At 39.1% G+C, this 22,678-nt stretch overlaps 1 protein-coding gene across 1 annotated transcript in view; it reads left to right on the top strand.

Moving 5' to 3' along the window:
- Positions 1-22,678, top strand: part of RGS7BP (regulator of G protein signaling 7 binding protein) — a 110,857-nt gene that overhangs the window by 72,733 nt on the left and 15,446 nt on the right. Inside the window, exons 3-4 of the mRNA XM_007973809.3 lie at positions 1,175-1,305; positions 20,818-20,965. Coding sequence (XP_007972000.1) covers positions 1,175-1,305; positions 20,818-20,965 — 279 coding nt within the window. The remainder of the gene's footprint in view (positions 1-1,174; positions 1,306-20,817; positions 20,966-22,678) is intronic.

Raw genomic sequence — 22,678 nt, 5'->3', positions numbered from 1 at the left:
TTTACATTTCCTTGTGTTACATAAGCCATATGGTTAGATCAACTCTTGCTCATCGACTAAATAAGTATTGAAAATGAAAACTAACTATCATTGTAAAGCGCTGTGTACATACAAATTCTCTTTACTGTGATTCCAGAACTTGAAGTCGTTATTTTTATCTGATAATTACCTCCTGATATTTTGCCACTGACCCACATTACAAAGAAATCAAATCCAAATGCTATATTTAAAAATCAGATTTCATTGCATTTTAAATTAATAGGGATGGAAGTAAAGTTAACTCATTAAGACATTTGATAGAGTTCACTTTTAGGCTTTCTTTTATTTCTAATCTATCTCTAAACTGTATCCCTTTTATTTGATTTGTTTTATTCAACACATGCTATTTTAGTCGCATACAAAATAGAGTATTGTTTTATCAACTAGTTTTTCTCCCCTTAAAAACAAAAGTGATCGCTCCATGTTTTATCATTTATATATGTTTTATCATATTTAATAGAGAAAGACACAAGGACTTTAGAATAAACTTTAGAGCATAAGTTCAGCATTTATTTAGCTTTAGATTGTTAAGCATAATTAGTAGAATTTTATTACTTTTTTCATGACATTTTAATTTTTCCGTTAAAAACATTTGGTCTCTCGTAAATTAGCAATAGCAAACAATAAAGGAAGAACCTTTAGACTGAGACAAAAAACCTTGATAAAAATAATTTGTAAATTGCTCTCTAATCATATTATACGAGGGCCCTAATATTAAAGAGCTGTCTTACAACTGGTAATTGAATTGCTCTTGTCAGTTTCTCTAAAAACAAGGGTTTTTAATCTCTTCTTGCAGCCTAGGAGATTCTTATGGTTTAAATATATTTTGGAAATTTGTTCCAACAGCTCAATTGAAGATGTCTGATATTTTCAATTATGTAAAGCATTTATGATTTTAAGCTCCCGGCAGAACTCTGCTGCTGAAGGGGGAAAAAATTAAGAACTGTTAGTCAGAAAGAGACTTACATAAGAACTGTCACATTGGTCATTGGTTTCAAAGCAGGAAGTCCTATATTTTAGAATCAAGGCTTTAAGGAATCTTTATTGAGCATTTTTCCCTCTCGGAGCTGAGACAAATGGCTGATGAGTGAAATCTTGAGAATGTTCACAGCTTTTCTCTTTCATTCTGTTGCAGCCCGGAAGATGGTGAGATCCATCCAGAAATCTGTCGGCTTTACATCCAGCTGCAGTGCTGTTTAGAAATGTATACCACAGAGATGCTAAAATCCATATGTCTGCTGGGGTCTCTTCAGTTTCATCGAAAAGGTATCTACGTTTAATCTTGCCGGAAACACTGAGGAATGTTGAACAAAAGCTAATCTTTGGCAAAGTGTCCATATATACCATATGCCTATCTATATGCAATTAGAATGAATTTAAATGTTCAGGAAATGCTTGCTATATAAATAGGTAAGAAGTCTATATCAGTACTATTAAGTGTATACTAACACGGATTGTTCTGAACAGAAATTAGGGCAGCAACAGTTCTCAAATTTATTATTTTAGCTGTTGTGAACATGACTTTTGTTAGATTCAGCATAAACAGCAAGGTATGTACTGATTATACTAGGGGAGTAAATGCTATCCAAGAGTGCTATTTTCCTAAATGAATTAAGTTGCAAGAAGACAAATTACATAGTGTCCCAAAGATTTAAAAATAGAGCGAACTCCATAAATAACAGGGAGGTTAGTAATAGATAACCTCATTTTCTGGCTTAAACCATAAAGGAAATAAGGACTGTACCCTCCAGAGTTTAGTCATGGCTTCAGCAGGATTTCATCAGACTTCCAGCTCCCATTCTGAATGATGCTCTGCCTTCTGGGTGTTGGCTTTACCCTCAAGCTGGCTTCCCTCACATTAGCAAACTGCAACAGTTGCAGTCATCACATCTGGCACTGTCCACTAAGAGAGCGAACTTCTCCCAACTACAGAGAAAAAGTTCTGAGCTTCATTCTGCTTGGACCAGGTTTATGCCTAAACCAATCACTGTAGACAGTGGGGAGGAATCCACTGACTGGTTAAGGCAATCAAGGCCCATTCCTGGAGCTAGGGGGTGGAGTCCGCCCCACCCAACCAGTGGATATTCTGTGATGGGAGACAGTGGAATGGGAAGGATGCCACAGAGGAAGTCAAAAGTATCCATCACCAGAAGATTCAATCTGTATTTTCTTCATTAATTCATTGAACAATAATTTATTGGGAACTTCTAGAATACAGTGTTTTTGTGCTTGAGCTCAGGAGAATGGTAGAGGGTGGGCTGTGCATAGAAGGTAATCCTTGCCTACGATTTAAATTCAGAGATAGAAAAGGCCAGAGAACTTAGAAATACTCAGGGAAAATCTTAGGGTACTGAAGTTAGGGTTCAGTTAGGGAAGGAAACAGAAAGATATTTCATATGAAGAAGCAATTAAAGGAAAGATTTGAAATCAAATAAGCATTGCAATTTGGAGGAAACTAAAGGACATGATGAAATACTTGTAAAAACCAAATCTTGACCGGGTGCAATGGCTCACGCCTGTGATCCCAGCACTTTGGGAGGCCGAGGCGGGTGGATCACGAGTTCAGGAGATCAAGACCATCCTGGCTAACATGGTGAAACTCCGTCTCTACTAAAACTACAAAAACAAAATTAGCCAGGTGTGGTGGCGGGTGCCTGTAATCCCAGCTACTCGGGAGGCTGAGGCAGGAGAATAGCGTGAACCCGGGAGGCGGAGCTTGCAGTGAGCCAAGATCCCACCACTGCACTCTACCCTAGGCGACAGAGCGACACTCAAAAAATAATAATAATAATCTTGTGTACACATATACATATGCACACAGGTGAACTAAAAACAAGATCCTACTACATTGCTCCAGAGGCAGGAGAACATTTTTCCCAATAGGTGAATATTATGTCTTTCTCCTTTTGCCTTCTGACGGCTGATTTTGCAAGGGTTTCCATCTTTACTTCTGTTATTAATATATGAGAGATTAGCTCCTTGATACTCCTAATGCCTGATCAGGAAATTGAATACTCAGACACACTCATGACATCCAGACTGATGTCGTAGGCCTGATGTCTTTCTCTCTCTGTCTCTCTCTGACACATGCACACACAAACATGTACATGCATTCACACACAAACACACATATACAGTAGTATTTTCATTCTTTCTAATGACTGAGTAGGCACGGGATAGGTAGTTTTATTCCCAGGTCTGCACTGGCTGCACCTGCAGGATTTCATGCCTTGTTGCCACTGGGATCTTCCTTGCTGACGGCATGTCCTTAACACCCGGTGATCTCTACTCCCACTCCTGCTGTAGCTCCTCGATTTGCCACCTGGTCTCCTTCTGCCATCCACTCCTACTTTTTGTCTTTTCACAACTGATTTTTGAAAAGGCAACAACAACTCCTCTCTGCTAGTTCTCTGTTTATAAGTAAAGGGGATTTCCCCATCCAGACTGCTTTCTTGTTGCATTTGGTCATTTCATGCAAATGAAATGCAATCACCTCTTAACTGAGCAGCTCCTTCAGTCTTCACTGCCTCCTGTCTACACTGTCAGTTTTTGCTCTGCTTCTTTCTCTGCCTATTTTTAAAAAATAATCAAATAAACTGCTGCCCCCTGCTCTAGTGCCTAAACTTCCATGTACAACTCATAAAAAGAAAACGCCTGATAGTATCTTTGATTTCTCCCCCATGTAGGATTAAGTGTCCACTTGGATTTCTATCTTCTAAAATCATTATTAGTTAAAGTGTAATCCTTAGAAAACCTGCTTCAAAATTATCCAGGATGCTGGATAAACATGCAGTAGCCTGGATCCTATCCAAGGACCTACTGAATTCAAGTCTCTGAGGGCACTCCAGGTGATTCTGAAATACATTGAGGATTAAGAACTGCTCCTCTACCCTTTAAGACCAAAAAAATGTAAATCACACCCCACCCTCCGTAAGAATAAAAGGAAAAACTTCCAAGCCCTTACCATGCCATTCTGCTTTGCTACTGTCTACTCCCCGAAGTGTACACTTTCAATGTGACTTTATGTGTTCTTCTTTCTCCCCCATGCTGATGAAAAGCAAATACAAAAGGGGTAGGTGCCCCGATGAGTGTGATCTGTGTGATGGCTCATACAGTGCGTTGTCTCCAGGAACTGGGGATGTGACCATTGAAATAGGCAGTGGTTCTCAAAGTGCAGCCCCTGAACTAACAGCATCGGTGTCCAAATCATTTGTTAGAATTGCAAATTCTTAGTCCTCACCCCAGACATACCAAATCAGAAACACCTCTAAAGTTACTTTTTTTACTGCTGGAAAAAAATAAAACAAGTCATTGAGATATTTCTCCAACTGAATATGTGTGTAACCCTCGATCACCATCTGTAGCCAGCAAACCATAGTTCTTTACTCTTTTTGGAAGTATGCATATACCCTACACTCCTGGCAAGTCTCTTGTGTTTCCAGAATGCAAGTCCAAGAGCTAGCTGTCCTATAGACCGTTACCTTTCACTTGGTACCAGTAGAGTGAAGGCAATGAGGAGGAGGAGACTGCTTTATTGGTGACAAATTATCAATTAATACAGGAGTAAAGAAAATAGTAACATGTAGGCTTAAGAAATATATTGAAGGCTGGGCGCAGTGGCTCACATATGTAATCCCAGTACTACGGGAGGCCGAGGCGGGCGGATCACAAGGTCAGGTGCTCAAGACCAGCCTGACCAACATGGTGAAACCCTGCCTCTACTAAAAACACAAAACTTAGCTGGGCGTGGTGGCGTGTGCCTGTAATCCCAACTACTCAGGAGGCTGAGGCAGGAGAATCACTTGAACCCAGGAGGTGGAGGTTGCAGTGAGCTGAGACCATGCCACTGCACTCTAGCCTGGGCAACAGAGCAAGACTCCATCTCAAAAAAAGAAAAGGAAAGAAAACAAAACAAAACAAAACAAAAGAAAAATATTGAACGTGGAGATAAGTCACTAGCAATAAGCATGAAAGAAAATATCATTAAACCAGAGAAAATAAAGTGCTAGCAAACATATGCATGAAAATATACACTAGACAAATTTCCTGAAAATTTCTGGAAGGACAAATAAAATATTAGCTTTGGGGGAGGGATGATTACTTTATTTTTTTTATTATACTTTAAGTTCTAGGGTACATGTGCATAACGTGCAGGTTTGTTACATATGTATACTTGTGCCATGTTGGTGTGCTGCACCCATCAACTCGTCAGCACTCATCAACTCGTCATTTACATCAGGTATAACTCCCAGTGCAATCCCTCCCCCCTCCCCCCTCCCCATGATAGGCCCCAGTGTGTGATGTTCCCCTTCCTGAGTCCAAGTGATCTCATTGTTCAGTTCCCACCTATGAGTGAGAACATGCGGTGTTTGGTTTTCTGTTCTTGCGATAGTTTGCTGAGAATGATGGTTTCCAGCTGCATCCATGTCCCTACAAAGGACACAAACTCATCCTTTTTTATGGCTGCATAGTATTCCATGGTGTATATGTGCCACATTTTCTTAATCCAGTCTGTCACTGATGGACATTTGGGTTGATTCCAAGTCTTTGCTATTGTGAATAGTGCCACAATAAACATACGTGTGCATGTGTCTTTATAGCAGCATGATTTATAATCCTTTGGGTATATACCCAGTAATGGGATGGCTGGGTCATATGCTACTTCTAGTTCTAGATCCTTGAGGAATCGCCATACTGTTTTCCATAATGGTTGAACTAGTTTACAATCCCACCAACAGTGTAAAAGTGTTCCTATTTCTCCACATCCTCTCCAGCACCTGTTGTTTCCTGACTTTTGAATGATTGCCATTCTAACTCGTGTGAGATGGTATCTCATTGTGGTTTTGATTTGCATTTCTCTGATGGCCAGTGATGATGAGCATTTTTTCATGTGTCTGTTGGCTATATGAATGTCCTCTTTTGAGAAATGTCTATTCATATCCTTTGCCCACTTTTGGATGGGGTGATTAAAGAAATCATTTTTTAATTTTTTAGTTACATATTTGTATGATACATCCTTTCTATTTCTTCTCACCATTAATATCTTTATTACACCTAAGGGATTAATACTATCTTAATACTTTAGACTTCTGGCTTGTTTGTATTGTGTGCTAATTCATATTCCCACCATCAAGATAGCACAGAAAATGTCAGCTGGTGCCACTAGATTTTGTTCATTCTTTGATATCATTGGAAACTGTAGAGCAATCTGTCTGCCCAGGAACCTCTAGTTAATACACAAGTATATGACTCTTTGGGAGGCCATGGTTAAAAGAATAAGAATACTTGGTTCCAGTGACCACGAATACCCAGAAATGAGTTGAGGTAGAGATAGGTCCATAGACCACAACCCAAGAATATTAAACTATAACAGAAGAGTCAGACAAATTAAGAGACATAACATGTATCTTGGAACCCTTGAAGCTTGGAGCACCTACTCATAAAAGTAGACAGAAAGGAGTCAGGTAGCCTTACTACCAATAAGAAGTGAGAAAACTTACTACCACTGGAGAGAAAGGCAGACAAATGCTTCATCTTCATAAAAACAGGAAATGGGGAAGGAATGGGGAGGAAGGCTATGCTAATATGACTTAAGGCCCTGAGTCAAGATGCATGATTAAGGAAAAATATGTATAGACTCAAAATAAGCAGTGCATTAAGAATTGAGATGTAGGTGATTCCAAATTTCAGGCAAGGTGGTGGAGGTAGCAGGAGAAAGCATGGATCAAGAAATTAGTCTCCCTCTCCCAGAACTAATATAAATCCATGTAAATAGGTATATAAAATATAAATACACATATATTTATTTAATTTTATATGTCATATCTTAGCAAAAACGACCATTTTCCCAATGGAAAGAAGACTTTTTACTGAGATTTAAGATGGCAGACTAGTTTTTGCAAGATAATACACTCATAACCAAACAGTGGTACCTCTGGTGTGGCCTCAGGCTAGGGATTGAGTCTGTCTGGCTGACCTCACTAAATGCCTTTCTTTGAGAAATAAAATAGTCCCCAGAGTTTTAGGGGAATTATGGCTCACATTCTAATCTGTAACACTTGAAATCTCTTTCTGCATAGAATCTCTATCTGGTTTGTTTCTTTTAATGCTATAATAGAAACTGGAGGCCAGGTGTGGTGGATCATACCTGCAATCCTAGCACTTTGGGGGGCTGAGGCAGGAGGATCACTTGAGCCCAGGAATTTGAGACCAGCCTGGGCAACATGGTGAGACCCTGTTTCTACAAAAAATACAAAAATTAGCCAGGTGTGGTGGTACGTACCCATACTCCCAGCTACTTGGGAGGCTGAGGTGGGAGGATTGCTTGAAGTGGGACACAGAGACTGTAGCGAGCCAAGATCACACCACTGCACACCAGCCTAGGTGACACAGCAAGATCCCATCTCAAAATATAAGCAAAACAAAAACTGGTATTTTAATCCATTATGCAAGCTACACTATTTTCCCTCTGTGTGAGTACTAAAAGTTTGCCATTCCCCTCTTCTTCAGCATTTCTTTTCCATCAAGAAAAAAAAAGGGATTGTAACTGAGTCACTAAATTTGGCTCTATATGAGAGTCTCTCGTCAATTTTTTATTAGGATGAGATACTGAAACCAAACTGTTTCACATTTATCTATACATTTAATTTGTTTTTATGTCTATCCACCTCCCTGGCTGCCACCAGAAGTTCAGATAGAATTGTGTATCTCACTTAGTTGTACTACTGTATTGAGTAGTCATGACATGAGTTTACTCTTCGGAGAGAAGGGGCACACAAGGTCACTGCAAGGGTTAAGAATATAGTTTCTTTCTGGGAAAAACAAGCCTCAAATAACTTTAAAGCTCCTGCAGTGAGCCTGAATTTAGTAATGAAGATTTTCCTTCTCTCCCAATTAAGCAACTTATAACTATCTTTCTAGTCCTTAGCAAAATCGTCAATGGATTTTCATGTTTATTTCATGCACCATGCTTCTGAATTTTTGCTGTCTCATAAGTCTGATTGGTACAATCTACTTGGAAATCTTTTTTACTTTGCAAGAAGATCCTGTTGCCAAAGAAATGAAGAAAAACATTACTAAAGTGATTTTCTTTTTTTATGGCCAACAAAATGAAAGTAAATTACAGTAATGTGAGGTAAAATCTGCATATAATAAACACTACTGAGTTATATCAGGTAGAAAGTGGTTCTGAAAAACTTTGTTTGTTTTAAGAAGGTGACAGATGGGAATAATTTTAGTCATCTTGTAGTTTCATATTCTAACACTTTAAGTTGTAGATTGAAGCATTACTTGACAAAGTCTAATTTCTATGTTTATGGTGAAAAAATAGTTGTTCTCACTTCTTCACAGTTAGTTAGGTAGGAAATCTTTTCCCATTACTGAGTCCATGTATCACATTGACCATTGATGCCTGTTTTCTGCCACCAGATGAAAAGAGATTGCAGGTTTCATTCACTTCATTGGCAGAAAGTGGAGGCAGGTTTCTAAGGGAATTGAATGATCCTGCCATTTTGACCATGGTTTTCCTCTCTCTTGCTTTCTTTTCCCCATTCAATCAGTTGTGGCAACAGCCCCATTCTGAAAAGAGCAGAGATGACAGAACACTCCAGTCCAGCTTCCCTCCACATGTGAACCTGCCTTTTCTATCTTTGTTCTCATTTTACCTTGCTCTGTCAGTGGTCCCCTTTGACTCTGCTTGTCCTCTCTGCCATAGCTTACAGCAAAATTGTCCCCAGGCCCTTTGAGGGTATACCATCCTCCCTCCCTCTCCCAAAGATAAGATGGGTTCTTTCCCCTGAAATGTGCTACCATGGTAAATACAGAGACAAAAATGTGCAGAGGAGATGTAATCACAGAAGGGAAATAATAGAGAAATGTTAAAAGTTCAAAAATCTCAATTCAGTATCTGCTGGGAGCTAAGAGCTCAAGATGCACTAATGAGAAATTAACGAACCATCTTCCAGCAAAATACAGGATGAACTCAAGACAAAGAAAATATGAGAAGTAAAAACTCCAATGTATTCGGCATCATATTAAGAAATGTAAAGGAGGTGATCCACACTTCAACAAAAGAAGCCAGCAACATAAAGACAGAAATAGAATATAGCTGCCTTATTTCCTAATGGAATGAGGCAATTGATACTAAAATAGAACAATGGATTAGAAGAAATAAAGCTGAATAAATCTTAGACATGATTCAAATTCTAAGTGGAAACATGCATTCATTATTTGAAGAAATATTTATTATCTATCATATGTAAGGCACTGTTCTGAGTGGTAAGAGACTACAATGATTAAGACTGAAGAGGTAGGCCAGGCGCAGTGGCTCATGTAATCATAGTACTTTAGGAGGCCAAGGCAGGCAGATCCCTTGAGATCAGGAGTTCCAGACCAGCCTGTCTCACCTGTTTCACAAGGTGAAACCCCTGTCTCTAGTAAAAATACAAAAATTAGCCAGGTATGGTGGCCGGTGCCTGTAATCCCAGCTACTCAGGATGCTGAGGCAGGAGAACTTCTTGAGCCCAGGAGGCAGAGGTTGCAGTGAGCCACGATGATGCCGCTGCACTCCAGCCTGGGCGAAAGACTGAAGAGGTTTCTGTTTCTTATGAAATATATATTCTAAGGCAAAGGGAGAGAGGAGAAAGAGAGACAGACAGAGCAGAGGTAGGGGGAGGGAGAAGAAAGAGAGGAGTGGGAAAGAAAGAACAGAAATAAACAACTTTTCTAAAAGTTCCAAATACTAATAAGTGCAATGAAAATAATTGAAATAGAATGGATGATGATGTAATAGAAAGTGACTGGGTGTCTACTTTGGAAGGAGTGGTCAAAGTTCTCTAAGGAGATAAAATTTAATCTGAGACTTGAAGGACAAGAAGGAAACAATTTCATGAACATTCGTGTTACAAATGACCAGAAAAGGCATGTAGTATTTGAAGAATATAAACATAACTTACTTCTGAAACCCAAGGGTAATCTAAAGCCTTCTTCTACTCTATCTCCAGGTCTTCACATACCAGTGAGTAGGACATTATTTGTCACCTTTAGTCAATGTAGATGTTGGCTGAAGAATAGAATAATAACAATGATCATAGCTTCCACTTACTGTGTACCTTCTACTCACCAGGTGCATTATACATATCATCTCATTTTATCCTCAAGTATATTTTCCCCATTTTACACATGAGGAACTCAAAGCTCAATGAGGTAAGTTGCCCGAGGCCACATAGCACATTTGTCTCACTACGAAGTTTGTGGTTGTTCCACTGCACTAGACCATTCTTACTAAGCTACATTGGAGAAGGGCAGGCGGACATATCAAATGGAGAAATAAAGGATAGTAGCACAGTTAGCTGAATTTTATCTTATTTAATGATTAGCGAGCATATTTCAAAACCATGCTTAGTAGCTAAAACACATTGTGTATTTAGTTTCTTACCAAAATAACAGTTCGGAGAGGTACTTTCAAGACTGGAGAGAATTTTAACTCCATATATCATCTTATTTACAAAATATATTACCATGGGTGAAAAAGTTTAATTCTAAGAAACTATTATATACAGTAAAAGTAAATAAATAAAATGAAACATTTTTGTGATCCAAAAGGCATACGAGTTAGCCATGACACCCAGTATGGAAAGGTCTGAATTAATTAACTACAGAGTGAATACATCTTAGGCACTGTGCTGCTCTCACTGTGTTAGGGGATGGAAAGGGAGCAGTCAGAGCCCCATAAGGATATCCTGTGAATGTATCTTCCATTGTTTGCTCTCCTCCTGTGTTCCAAGGGGGCTCTGTGCTTCTTACACAGCTACTTGGCACTACCATGAAGGCTGCTACTCTGGGGGCCATGATGGGACAGCAGTGCCACAAGGAGCGCAGAGGAGGCCAAAGGGCAGTAGGAGAAGGGGATAGTTTTGTATCTCTTCTGAATTGGAAAATGTTTATCTCCCAGTGCATAGGAAGAATGGAGCTCCGGGTATGGTATAATTATTATTTTTTGCCTTGTGTTTTACGACCCTAAGAATATCTTCTTACCATAGTGTGGAAAAACCTTTGAAACTACTTTTTCATATGGGTAAGTGACTAACTGAATTAATATAATTTATTTCTATTTAAATTCTATGCTTTTTAGAAACACAAGAGAGTAAAAGTGGATTATTTAAAAAACAGCCTACATTTCCCCAGTCCTTTTCACAGTGCATGGTGTTAAAAAGCACCTAGCAGTTATGAAAATGCATGAGAGTTAGTATAACTATTTGGATTCATAAGCATTCATGAATCCAATGTAAGCCATGTTCATTTTGTTGTTCACATTCAGTCAGTATGAAAACTGCCCTGCAAGCCTGTTCTGTGCATAGTGTGCAGGTAATGTGTCAGGAGCACAAAGGATGTAGGAAATTTACTCCTGCCACCAAGGAAGTGATAGGGCACTGATACAGTATTATGCCAGAGAAGATTGGTTTATTTTGTTTTGATTCCTGGAGACATTGACTCAAATGGATAAATTGACTTTACTGGACAATAGAGACCAAACTAAGGACATCCAAAAAGATACTATGGCAGTGCCTCCCATTGTCACTGGTAAACTGAAGACAGGCAGGAAAGCAAGAAGGAATGGAAGGGGGAAAGAAAAGAGGAATGGGGAAAACACGAGTGGAGGAGAAAGGATGGGAGAAATAAGAGATGAGAAGGAAGGAGGTCTCTAGAGTGGGTGTGATAAAGGACTCCCAGCCCACTCCTCTGGTGCCTGTGCCGAGGACTCCTAAAGCTGAGCGTGCTCTATTGCACCCTTGAGACTGCCCCACAGTCAGATGTGTTTTTGTTTCTCGTGAATGACCAGCAATTTCTCACGAATATAAGAATAACCAGCCTTTCAATTTGTTATGTGCTTCATGGGTGGTTTCCCTTAAATTTTCCTCAAACATGCCTATTATATTATCCATAAACAAGCTAAAAATACATAGAAATCCCTAAGGAGCTGAAGGCTAAAAGCTTTTCAAGACTCTAAGGAAAGTGGCCAAGTTTTTCATGTCCTAGTTCTAAACAGTGATGTAACCAGCATGGTATGATTTTAAGGTGCTCTAAGGGTTCTCTTCCTCCCCTACCCCATCCCCTCCTGAGCAAATATTTGTTCGCTGAGGCCTGAAATTGATTTTTCAGAGGACAGAGTTTTTCATTTCATAATAAGAAATGATTTTAAATGTACAACAACTCCCTTGGGCAAAGCAAAACATTGACTTGAAGTCACCATTTGGAAGCACATGTTGACCTCTTTTCCAGGAAGAGGGCAAGGAGCCCACCTGATATGTGAAAACAAGTACTGAATTCTGAGGACAACCTGTCAAAGGGGGTGATGCTGGGGATGAAGAACTCAAATTGGCCACTTTCCAGGTTTGGATGGCTCTGCTGACTCCTTAATGTGGCTCAGAAGAATATCTATGAACTGACCCTGAAAACCTCTCCAGTCTCATATCTCACCAGTAATCCCCACCTCACCTGCCCTTATACCCTGCCCTACCCACTTCAATCATCTTGAACTACTTTGAGGAACATCAGCTTGCAAGTTCCTTCCAGTTTTTTCCTCTGCCTTGGACATATGACCCATCCTACCTCACCCCACCCCTATCCCTTTCACTTGGCCCATCCCTATACTTTCTTTGGGTCATAACATAGATAACTTATGAAGGCCATAACTTTCTTTAGAAATATTTTCCTGACCCTCCAAGCCTAGGCCAATGCCCACTTAATGTGTCCCTCAAGCATTTCCATGACTCTAATAATGGCACACATTACATTGAGAGTTGATTGCCTGGTTTCTTACCTATTGTCCTCTCTAGACTTTGATCACCATGAGTATGTTCACCTTTGAATCCCTAGCACTTAGCAGAGTGCCTCAAGCAGAGTAAAGTTTCAATTAATGGTTACTGAATAAATGAATGAATTGCTTTAATTCTGTGTCTATTGTCAAAAGAAAGAGAGTATAATTAGAGGAAAAGTTTGTCCAGAGATGTTGGGCTGAACTTATGCGTATATTTTCCTTCCTGGTGAAAATCCACTGAAATAATGGAAAAACATGTAATGAAAGGAATAAATCCATATTAGTTCCTGTATTTGTCAGGGTAGGGTAACTACTGTATGAGATAACACCAAATCTCAATGGATTAGGACAATAAAAGTTCATTATTCACCGATGGCGTAGTCCAATGCCAGAGCTGGGTAGAGTGAGTAGTGTTGCTGTTTCCATTCTCTGCATTCATCAAATGGTCAGGGGGGAAACAAGGAAAACCTGGGGGATCCTATAGGAGGACTTTTAGGGGCCAGTCTGGAAGAGGCACACATCACGCCTGATCAGAGTCCATTGGCCATACCTCTGTCATTTCTAATAGTAAAAGGAAAAGAAAATAGAGAATGACAAACACAAAACAGCCTCCCACAACCTTGAAAAACAAGGAAGGATGACTTCAACAAACTAGAAATTCTGAGGAATCTGTCAAAGCTAGAAAGCAATTGGGATTAGACTGGTGAAAATAAAACAGAGGAAACCCTAGCAGATAAGAAACTCAAGAAGAAATTCAAGCAGGAGAAATTTTCTGTGAAAATGAGATCAATTCCAGAGATTCTTCAAACTCAGAGTCAACAAATACAAATCATGGGAAAGATTGCTGGAACTGCTGTCAGGAAATTTCATGTTCAAAATCGCATTACGGAAAAGTTGGGCTACCCCACACTGAGCAGCATAGACCATCAGTGCTTGCCCCAGGAGGACATCTTGTGTGAGGGTCAGGACTGGGCAGCAAAGCAGAAAAGAGTATAAAATAAATCTGAGCCTCCACAAGGACAGCTGCAGAAGAAAAAGACAGTGAGCACATGACTACAGTGCTTTTTCAAGACTAAATTGCTCAGTATATCTCACCGGAATAGGAGTGGTAAACAGGAAACTTAGAGCAGGCACAGGGCCAAAAACAGGCAGGGTACCCAGGTATCCACTGGAGATGGGAAACCCTCACACCCAGAAGAAATCCTTTTGACACATATTGTCCAGCCACACACCCTGCCCCTTCTCCATCATCACCAGAAGGAGGACACTGTTATTAACGGACAGACAGAGGTCCTGAAAAACAAATATGAATAGACATTCAGGAATGACAAGATTTTTAAGAAAAACAAACACTGTAAAAAGGAGATACCAAATACAACAAATGACTAATACTTGAAGAACACATTTTAAAAGTGATAAAAAATTTAAAATATATGTGATCAATATATGCAAAGAGATTTATGAGTCTGCATATTCTTAAAACAATTTTTGTCTGCAACATAAAGGAAGCAGCCAGATTTGTTGGAAGTAAAAATGTGATCAATCAAATAAAAATAGATGGGTTAATTAGTGTTGGGAGACAGTTCTCCACTCGTCTCTCACATTCTGCACATCTTGCAAACTGGGGCACTGACTGCCCTTTGTTTTACCCTATCTTCTCAAGGATGTTTATTTAGGAAATGCCTTGGAAAACAGAGACAGTGTTTCTTCCAGAGCAAGGCATACTTACTATTCAGTACAATGAAAATGTTTCCCTCTTCAGCAAAGGGCAGACATGCTTATAAAAGAAACAGAATCCCTGAGCTCAGGGTTCTGCCCTCCTGTCACACAGCCCACTGTGTGTGCAGGTACTGTTTGGCACTTTTGCTCCTCACTGTGGGAATTAGGACTCAAAAACCAGCAGAAATGCTAATCCTCTGGCTACTGCTATTCTGTGAGTAATAAACTACCTTTGTATCTGACCGAGAAATCTCATGTCTTCTTCCAGTATCCATGAAACTACAATAGGCTAATTTGCAAGTAAGGTAAAATCTCAAACCTTTCACAGTTCTTAACATTATTATAATGGAAATACTGAGAGCCTAAAATGGTGAACTGAAAGACAAAGTCAAGGTATTCTCCCAGAATTCAGCCCAAAGGATCATTTGAGTATGGAGAATACTTAAAAAATGGGAAAGATTGAGCCAGAGACTCCAATATAAAATAGTAGTTCTGAAAGAACAGAGAGAATTGAGAGAAATCAATAATCAAGAAAAATAGAAAACAATTCCACAACCCTAAAAAAACAAAGAAATATCTAAAGTTAAAATATTAGACTATCTCAATGAATCACTTGGTAGATTACTTAATAGTTACTGAGGGATGGATGGGTACGATGGCTCATACCTATAATTCCAGCACTTTGGAAGGCCAAGGTGGGCGGATCACTTAGGGCCAGGAGTTCAGATCAGCATGGCCAACATGGCCAAACCATGTTTCTCCCACAAATACAAAAAATTTTCCAGGCATGGTGCTACACACCTGTAATCCCAGCTACTCGGGTGGGTGAGACACAAGAATTGCTTGAACCTGGGACGCAGAGGTTGCAGTGAGCTGAGATCACAACATTGCACTTCAGACTGGGCAACAGAGACAGACTCTGTCTCAAAAAAAAAAAAAAAAAGTTACAGAGGGGAAAAGGGGTGCATCTACAATGCACCTTGTACAAGCTGACAGAAACCACATTAAACAAACAATTGATAATACTTAGAATCATGAATAAAACAAACTGACTCACATTCTTTCTGGTGTGATGCACTAAGGACACAGTATCACCCCTATATATTCTTGCCAAAAAATGTTTATTCTGAATCTAGGCATGTGGGACCCATCAGACAAATCCAAGTGGAAGGACACTATATAAAACAATTGACCTGAACTCTTCATTCAAAAATATTCATGACAGTAAAAATGAAAAAGGCAAGGATGCTGTTCTAGATTAAAAGAAGATAAAGAAACATGACAGGCCATGCACAGTGGTTTATGCCTGTAATTCAGCACTTTGGGAGGCTGAGGTGGGAGAAGTGCTTGAGGTCAGGATCAGTTTGGGCAACATAGTAAGACCCCATCTCTACAAAAAATAAAAACAAATTAGCCAGGCATGGTGTTGTATTCCTATAGTCCCAGCTATTGGGAGGCTAAGGAGAGAGGGTCACATAAGCCCAGGAGTTCAAGGCTGCAGTGAGCTATTATCATCACTGCACTCTATCCTGGGCAACAGAATGAGACCCTGTCTCAAAAAAAAGAAAAATTAAAAAAACACAACAAGCAAATGCAGTGCATAGTCCTTAAATGTATCCCTCATTTAAAGAGAAATGATAAAGTATTTATTGAAACCATTGGGGAAATTTAAATATAGACGATACATTAAATAATAGTATAGAATCAAATTATATTGAATCATATTTAATCAAAGTTTAAAAACATTGGCACATCCCTAGGTACAGATAAAAGAGAAGAGAACAGAGTCCTACCAGTTATTAGAAAAACTTAGTTTGAACATGAATTTATATAGCCAGCCAATTAGAATCTAAGTGTAAGCACCAAGAGGGAGGGAGAGAGAGAGAGAGAGAGAGAAGAAAATGTATTTGTGGTCATGTAAAAACTAATGAATTTAGCATTCCACAGATCTCCTCTGAAACAATTAGTCAAAGATATGCTCCCAAAAATGAAAACTGAATTCAAAAAAGAGGAAGATATGTTTGAAATCCAAGAAAAAGTGGTATACAAAGAAATCAGGAGCCATAAATAAACAGCATTAGGGTATGAAACAGTTCCAAGAGAAAACTGCATTCAACTTTATACTATTAAAAATGTATTCAGTGGATTATTTTCTAGGACAAATGAATTATCAAAATTAACATAAAAAGAGAAATCATTTTAAATAAACCATTAAACCTAGACAACACTTAAAAAGTAATCAATGATTCACACTTTAATAAAGGTCAAAGTCTTACTTGATAGTAATTTATAGTTTCATTTGCAGTGGATTCAAAAATTTCAAAATTCAAAAATGTCAGTGGAAAAAGTATAATGAAGGAGAAATTTCTGTACTGAATACTAAAAACATAATAATTAAAATATCATGGAATTGCCACAGGATAAACAAATAAATGTAAAATAAAATAGTATATCCAGAAATAAACCCACATTTATGTGGGAAACTTAATATATTAGAAAGAGCAAAGTCAATAGAAAAGTCACTAGATGCTGTTGGGGCAATTGCCCTTCATTTGAGCTAAAAATTTAGATTATTATATCATACCATATACAAAAGTAAATTTTAGAACTGAATATTTCAAAACTGTGCAAGTATTAGAAGAAAATATAGGCAAGGCATAATACCAAAAGACATAAAAGATGAACAGCTTTGACTACACAAATTTAACTTTTGACAAAATACATTACAAACAAAATTCAAAGACATAATAGAGTAAAAGATATAAGCAGTATGTATAGCAAATGTTCAGTATCCATTCTATGAAGAGAACCCCTACAAATCAATAAGAAAGTCAACCCATTGTTTAAATGGGCAAATGATACAAATAGAAAATGTAAGGAAGAAACACAAGTGGTCAATAAAATAGGAAAATAAATGCGTACCTGCGTAACAAACCTGCACCTATACCCCTGAAGTTAAAAGTTTTTTAAAAAAGAAAGTAGAAAACAAAAAAAAGAAAAGAAGTTTAACCTCAGTAGTAATAAAGGAAATGAAAAATAAAAACAAAAGGGCAATGAGATTAGCAAAAATTAAATGTTGATAATATGAAGTGCTAGGAAAGGGGTGGGGAAATGGGCCCCCTGGTTTACCACTGGTGGACGTAAAGTATAAATTAGCATAGCCTTTTCAGAGGCCAATTTGGCAATATATATTAAATTTTAAAATGTGCTTACATATACTTTATCTCAATATTCTGCCTCAAAGGATCTGTTTTACATAAATATTGACATATTGTGGAAAAAGAGAACAATTACAACCTAGATGCCTTATTATGGAATACTGCCCATCCATTAGAAAGCATTCCATAAATTAAAATGCACTAACAGGAAAATATCTCTAAGCCTGACTACAGTAGCAAAGTAAGTTGTATAACAACATATATAGTATAATTACATTTTTTAATGCTGTATATCTATTGAGATACTACTATGCGTAAGCCTTGGTCTTCGGTAGTAGGCTTATAGAATTGAAGAAAACAGATAAAATTATTGGCCTTACAGAGTTTACCTATGAAGTTTGGAGATGAGATCATTTCTGATAGTGGACTTTTCTAAGAAGGCAACATGTCATGTCATGGAGAAGAATCCTAGTATAAAGTCGGTACTATAGGTAAATGAGAGCAATTATAATTCACTTGCAGAGTAAACTTGACACCACATACATTCTGGAATTGAAAACCCCTTAAATTCATATTGATCTTTTCTGTCTTTTAAGACATGTTAGCTAAAGAAGATACTATATCAAACTTCCGCAGGGATTTTGTAAGCTGACAGAAAGCCCTAAAGTGAGGGCCAACATTCATGGTTTCCATTCTGGTTCAGCTACATTAGCAGAGTTAGACCTAAGTCACCAAAAATAGGAAAAGAAGGTTATTACCTGCCTTTACAAGCCCATAGGGCTGTTTCAGGATCTTTGAAATCTTTAAAATGATGTTTTACTTTGAAAAAGTTATGGAAGGGCATTTGTCTTGTAAGTAGCAGAATAATCACAGGTATTAAGTATAATCAAAGGTGTTGTCAACTAGATTCCATTTACGGCTTTACATGTAAAAGGTGTAATATGAGGGAGGTGGAGAGAGGACTCCAACAAGGAACATCACATTTCCTGGTGTCCTCCCTTTTCCTCATTGGAATAAAAGCTTCAGGCTCTATGGTCTGGACCTCAGGACAGGGAATAATATGGCCCCAAAGCTAGACAAAGCCCATAAACCAGAGAATTCTGGTGAATCTTCTTCCCCTCCTCCTCTTTGATGCCCAAACCATACTCCATTCACCAAGGCATTTCCAATACACAGGAGTGTAACAGAAGCCTTCAGGTTTTGAAAAGCAGAAGACGGTTTGCAGGAGTCCTCATTTTGCCGCTTCCCCTCATCTCAGCTACCCCTGCTCAGACTCACATCCTAAGGCTGACCCTGCCTAGAGATACATGGCTGGTAGACTGACTGCACTTGCCGCACTCCGCCAAGAGGCAAAATGCAAATGCTTTTAAGAGGTCAATGCCCTCCAACTGTGAAATGGTAATGTGCTAAATTATGTGCTTAATTAATTTCCCCCCAAGAGCATACCATAAAATTGGAAAAACAATTCCTCAGGCAAGTCCCATCACCCAGGATCAATGTGCATAAAGTACACAGGAAAGGATCAAAGTTTCTCATCAGTAAATGTGTGCATGTGCTCTGGCTGAATGTTCAGAGGTCGATTTCTACTGTAGGTTGGTGAAAGGCATACAACCAATTAAATTGCTTCGCTCTTTCTCCTTGTGTTGTTACCACATGGGTTAGAAACTTCAGGGATGAGATTTTTGCTACTTCCCTCCAGCAGGAATCCAAGGAAAAAACTTCCTGTTAGATTTTATCATGAGCAGGCATCCTCTTCACAAGTTTGTAGGTTTTGTTTTTTTATTAGTTTTCTTGTTAATGCAAAGCAATTACAGCAGGATAAGGGAAACTGAGCTAAAAGGTAAGGTGATATAGCCACTACCTTATGAATATGCAATGATATGGGCTGTAACAATCACTTAACTAGTCTGGAGTTATATCTACATGATAAAAATAAAACTGGATAAAGGGGGCAAAAACACTGTATATAATAGCTACCCTTTTTTCCAGACTACATAATGTTATACAACAGCTTTGTGATTATTTGTATAATGTTTTTATTGTTTAACTCCAGCACTGTAAGCTCCATAAGACTTACAATGCTGGAGCTTTCTTTCACCTCCATATCTCTAGCAGCAATCCCTTTGCTGGTAGCTGACACTCAAGATATACTTGTAAATAAATGAATGAATGAGTGAGTGAATGAATGAACAAATGACTAAGCCAGGTTTAAAACCCAGTTCTCAGGCCTCATTGATCATTTCCATGGTACCAGGATACCCCCCTGTGGAGGCACAAATTTTTAAGAAAGAATAAAAGACATTAAGAGATTATGCCTAGGCCGTACAACATAACCTCCCGTTTAATTTCATATAAATTTATGACTGAACCAGTTTGGAGATTTGTTTCCAGAAAGTACTGATTTATTCACTTGAGATCAATCATGGTAAAGACAAGTCTTAGTGGGTAGGCAGTGCATTGCTGTGGATGGCTACCTAGTACATGGTGTTCACATTTGAGTTGATGACGCTTTATGGTCTTAGTGGTGTAAGTCTGGATCAAAGTCGGGATCTCTCCTCATAGAAGGATGTGTTGGAGGAGGCTGGAGAGCCAAGGAATTGGAAGGCAGCTGCATGATCCCTGCTGCATGCTGAGAGGGCCAGTGTCTAGAATCAGAGAAAACAGCAGGAGCTCTCATTCTTTCTGCTGGGTGTCACCTGCTCCCAGTCCTTTTACCTGCACCAAAAGGCAGTAGGTTTCACAAGCTAAATCCCCCCTCCTGAGCTAACTTAATCTAATTCACTAAGAATGCGTTATAAGACACCAATCCTCTATCAAAGACAGGGGCTTTAATTTTATCTTGATCTTTAGGTTCCATTGACCTCAAGCTGTCTTTCCCGGAATGTTGTGAAAACATGCTATACACACAAACACACACACTCATACATGTATATATCTAATTATTTTATTACTCAGAAAGCTATTAGGGTTAATGGAACATTTGACTCAAAGCATAGCCAACCTTTGCACTGATATCCTGCATATAGAGCCTGCATTTATGATTTCTTATTTCTCTTATCTTTACCAACACCCTCCCTCCCTTAGGAAAGGAACCTGGCGGGGGAACCAAGAGTTTGGATTGCAAAATTGAGGAGAGTGCTGAAACACCTGCCCTAGAAGACTCCTCATCATCCCCCGTAGATAGTCAGCAACATTCCTGGCAGGTTTCCACAGACATTGAGAACACTGAAAGGTAAGTGGGAAGTTACCCTGAATAGACTGCCAATCCTCCTCCCGTTAATGTTCTTAGGGGCCACAGAGAGATGAGGTTTTCTAGTTCAGATTCAGAAACAGAGCTTTCTTTGGTCTGCCAGAGGAGCATAGTGCTGGCAGGGACCCTGGAGACTGCCTAATCTGCAGACAAGAAAACGAAGACAAGAGAGGGTAAGCAGTCCAAATGCTGCAGAAGAACACTAGCAGCACCCACAGTAGGCACAGGCTCCCAGGCCTCTCTTCTCCCACTCCAACACATTGCATCTCTGTGGAAAATGAGAACAGTGTGCTGCCTTGGAGGGGAGAAAGTCTACATGCTGTCACAGTTCACCTACTGGGCTGGTGCCCAAAATTCTCACTTGTTTAAGGGAGAAAATCCAAAATTACACAAAGATGCCTCCAGTAAAGTCTCGGGTTTCAGGTATATGGAACAGCCTGCTTAGCTGCCATTTGGGGGCTGAGCATTCTGTCCAGTTCACAAAGGGCTTCTCCCAGGGCCCCCTTCTCTTTCTCTCCATAAGGTGGCTGATGGCCCCTCAATGGTCAAAGCAAGTCAATGCACTTTCTTAACTTCAGTAGCTCACTTCTAGAGAGGCAGTTTCTTTCTTGAAAAGAAGAGACTCTACAGTGATCTTATTTTATTTAGGAAAAAGGAGTAATAATAATATTATTATAATAAATACCATGTCCCACCTAGATGCTAAAAGTGACATTCTGTGAGGCAGAAAGATAAGCCTCTTGTTTATTTGCCTTTACACTGATATCTGTGCCCTTTGCTACTAATGTCCCCAGAGCTGGCACTAAGCAGCTGAATGAATACTGGGCAATTCCACTGAGTGTTCTGTGTGTATGAGGTTGAGTCACTGACAACATAATGAACATTTTATTTTTTTTTATTTTTAGAAATGTAACACACAATGGCATTTATAGCCATTGTGGTTCTACTTTCAGATTGTAACATAATTCTAAAGCTAATTACCGAATTTCTGTGTTTATAGAAAATTGGAGCATGTGGTAATTATGTGCTATTAATAAAACTTGGATTTTGTATAAGCTTGGAAATGCAACAATTCAAACAATAAAGCTGTTTGGCACAGTTTGGTAGCACTATAGACAAATGATGAGGGAGTGATTTATCTTAATTTATAAAATAGAAAATTCTTAGCTCTGTTCCCAGGGAAAAAAAATATCTGCTGAAATGCCATATCAGGGCATAAACCATCAGTGAAGCCATTTCCTTTGCAAACCTTAGACAGCAGCTATATTCAAGCCTTATAAGCTTATAAGAAGGGATGGCAGTAACAGTAGGACAGTTATGGCCCACAACGTTGGCAATGTTTCCGTTCAGCCTGAAAGCCCAGATTCTGGTCAAAGGAGATGGAGGTAGGCACAGTGGACCTGGTCCAGGATGTGGCTAACTCCATTCTCCCTGGCTGTCTGCCTTGAGAGATCATGGGTCTCAAACTAGGTTGCACAGTTAAGTCATCAGGAGGGAATTTTTTTAATACTGATAGCTGGGCCCCACTATAAGCCAGCTGAATCAGGCTCTCTTGGGGTGAGACCTGGGCTTAAGGTGATTCTCCTCTGCAGCCACCAAGGTTGAGAACTGGTGCTTTATTAGAGGAGACCTTGCCTCAATCCCCATGTTGCATTCCTAGCCCTTTCTCACCCATTCCATCTGTCCTTGAGATCT

This window comes from Chlorocebus sabaeus, chromosome 4 (assembly GCF_047675955.1).
Source record: "Chlorocebus sabaeus isolate Y175 chromosome 4, mChlSab1.0.hap1, whole genome shotgun sequence".
Lineage (NCBI taxonomy): Eukaryota > Metazoa > Chordata > Mammalia > Primates > Cercopithecidae > Chlorocebus > Chlorocebus sabaeus.
This window is presented reverse-complemented; position numbering and strand designations above follow the sequence as displayed.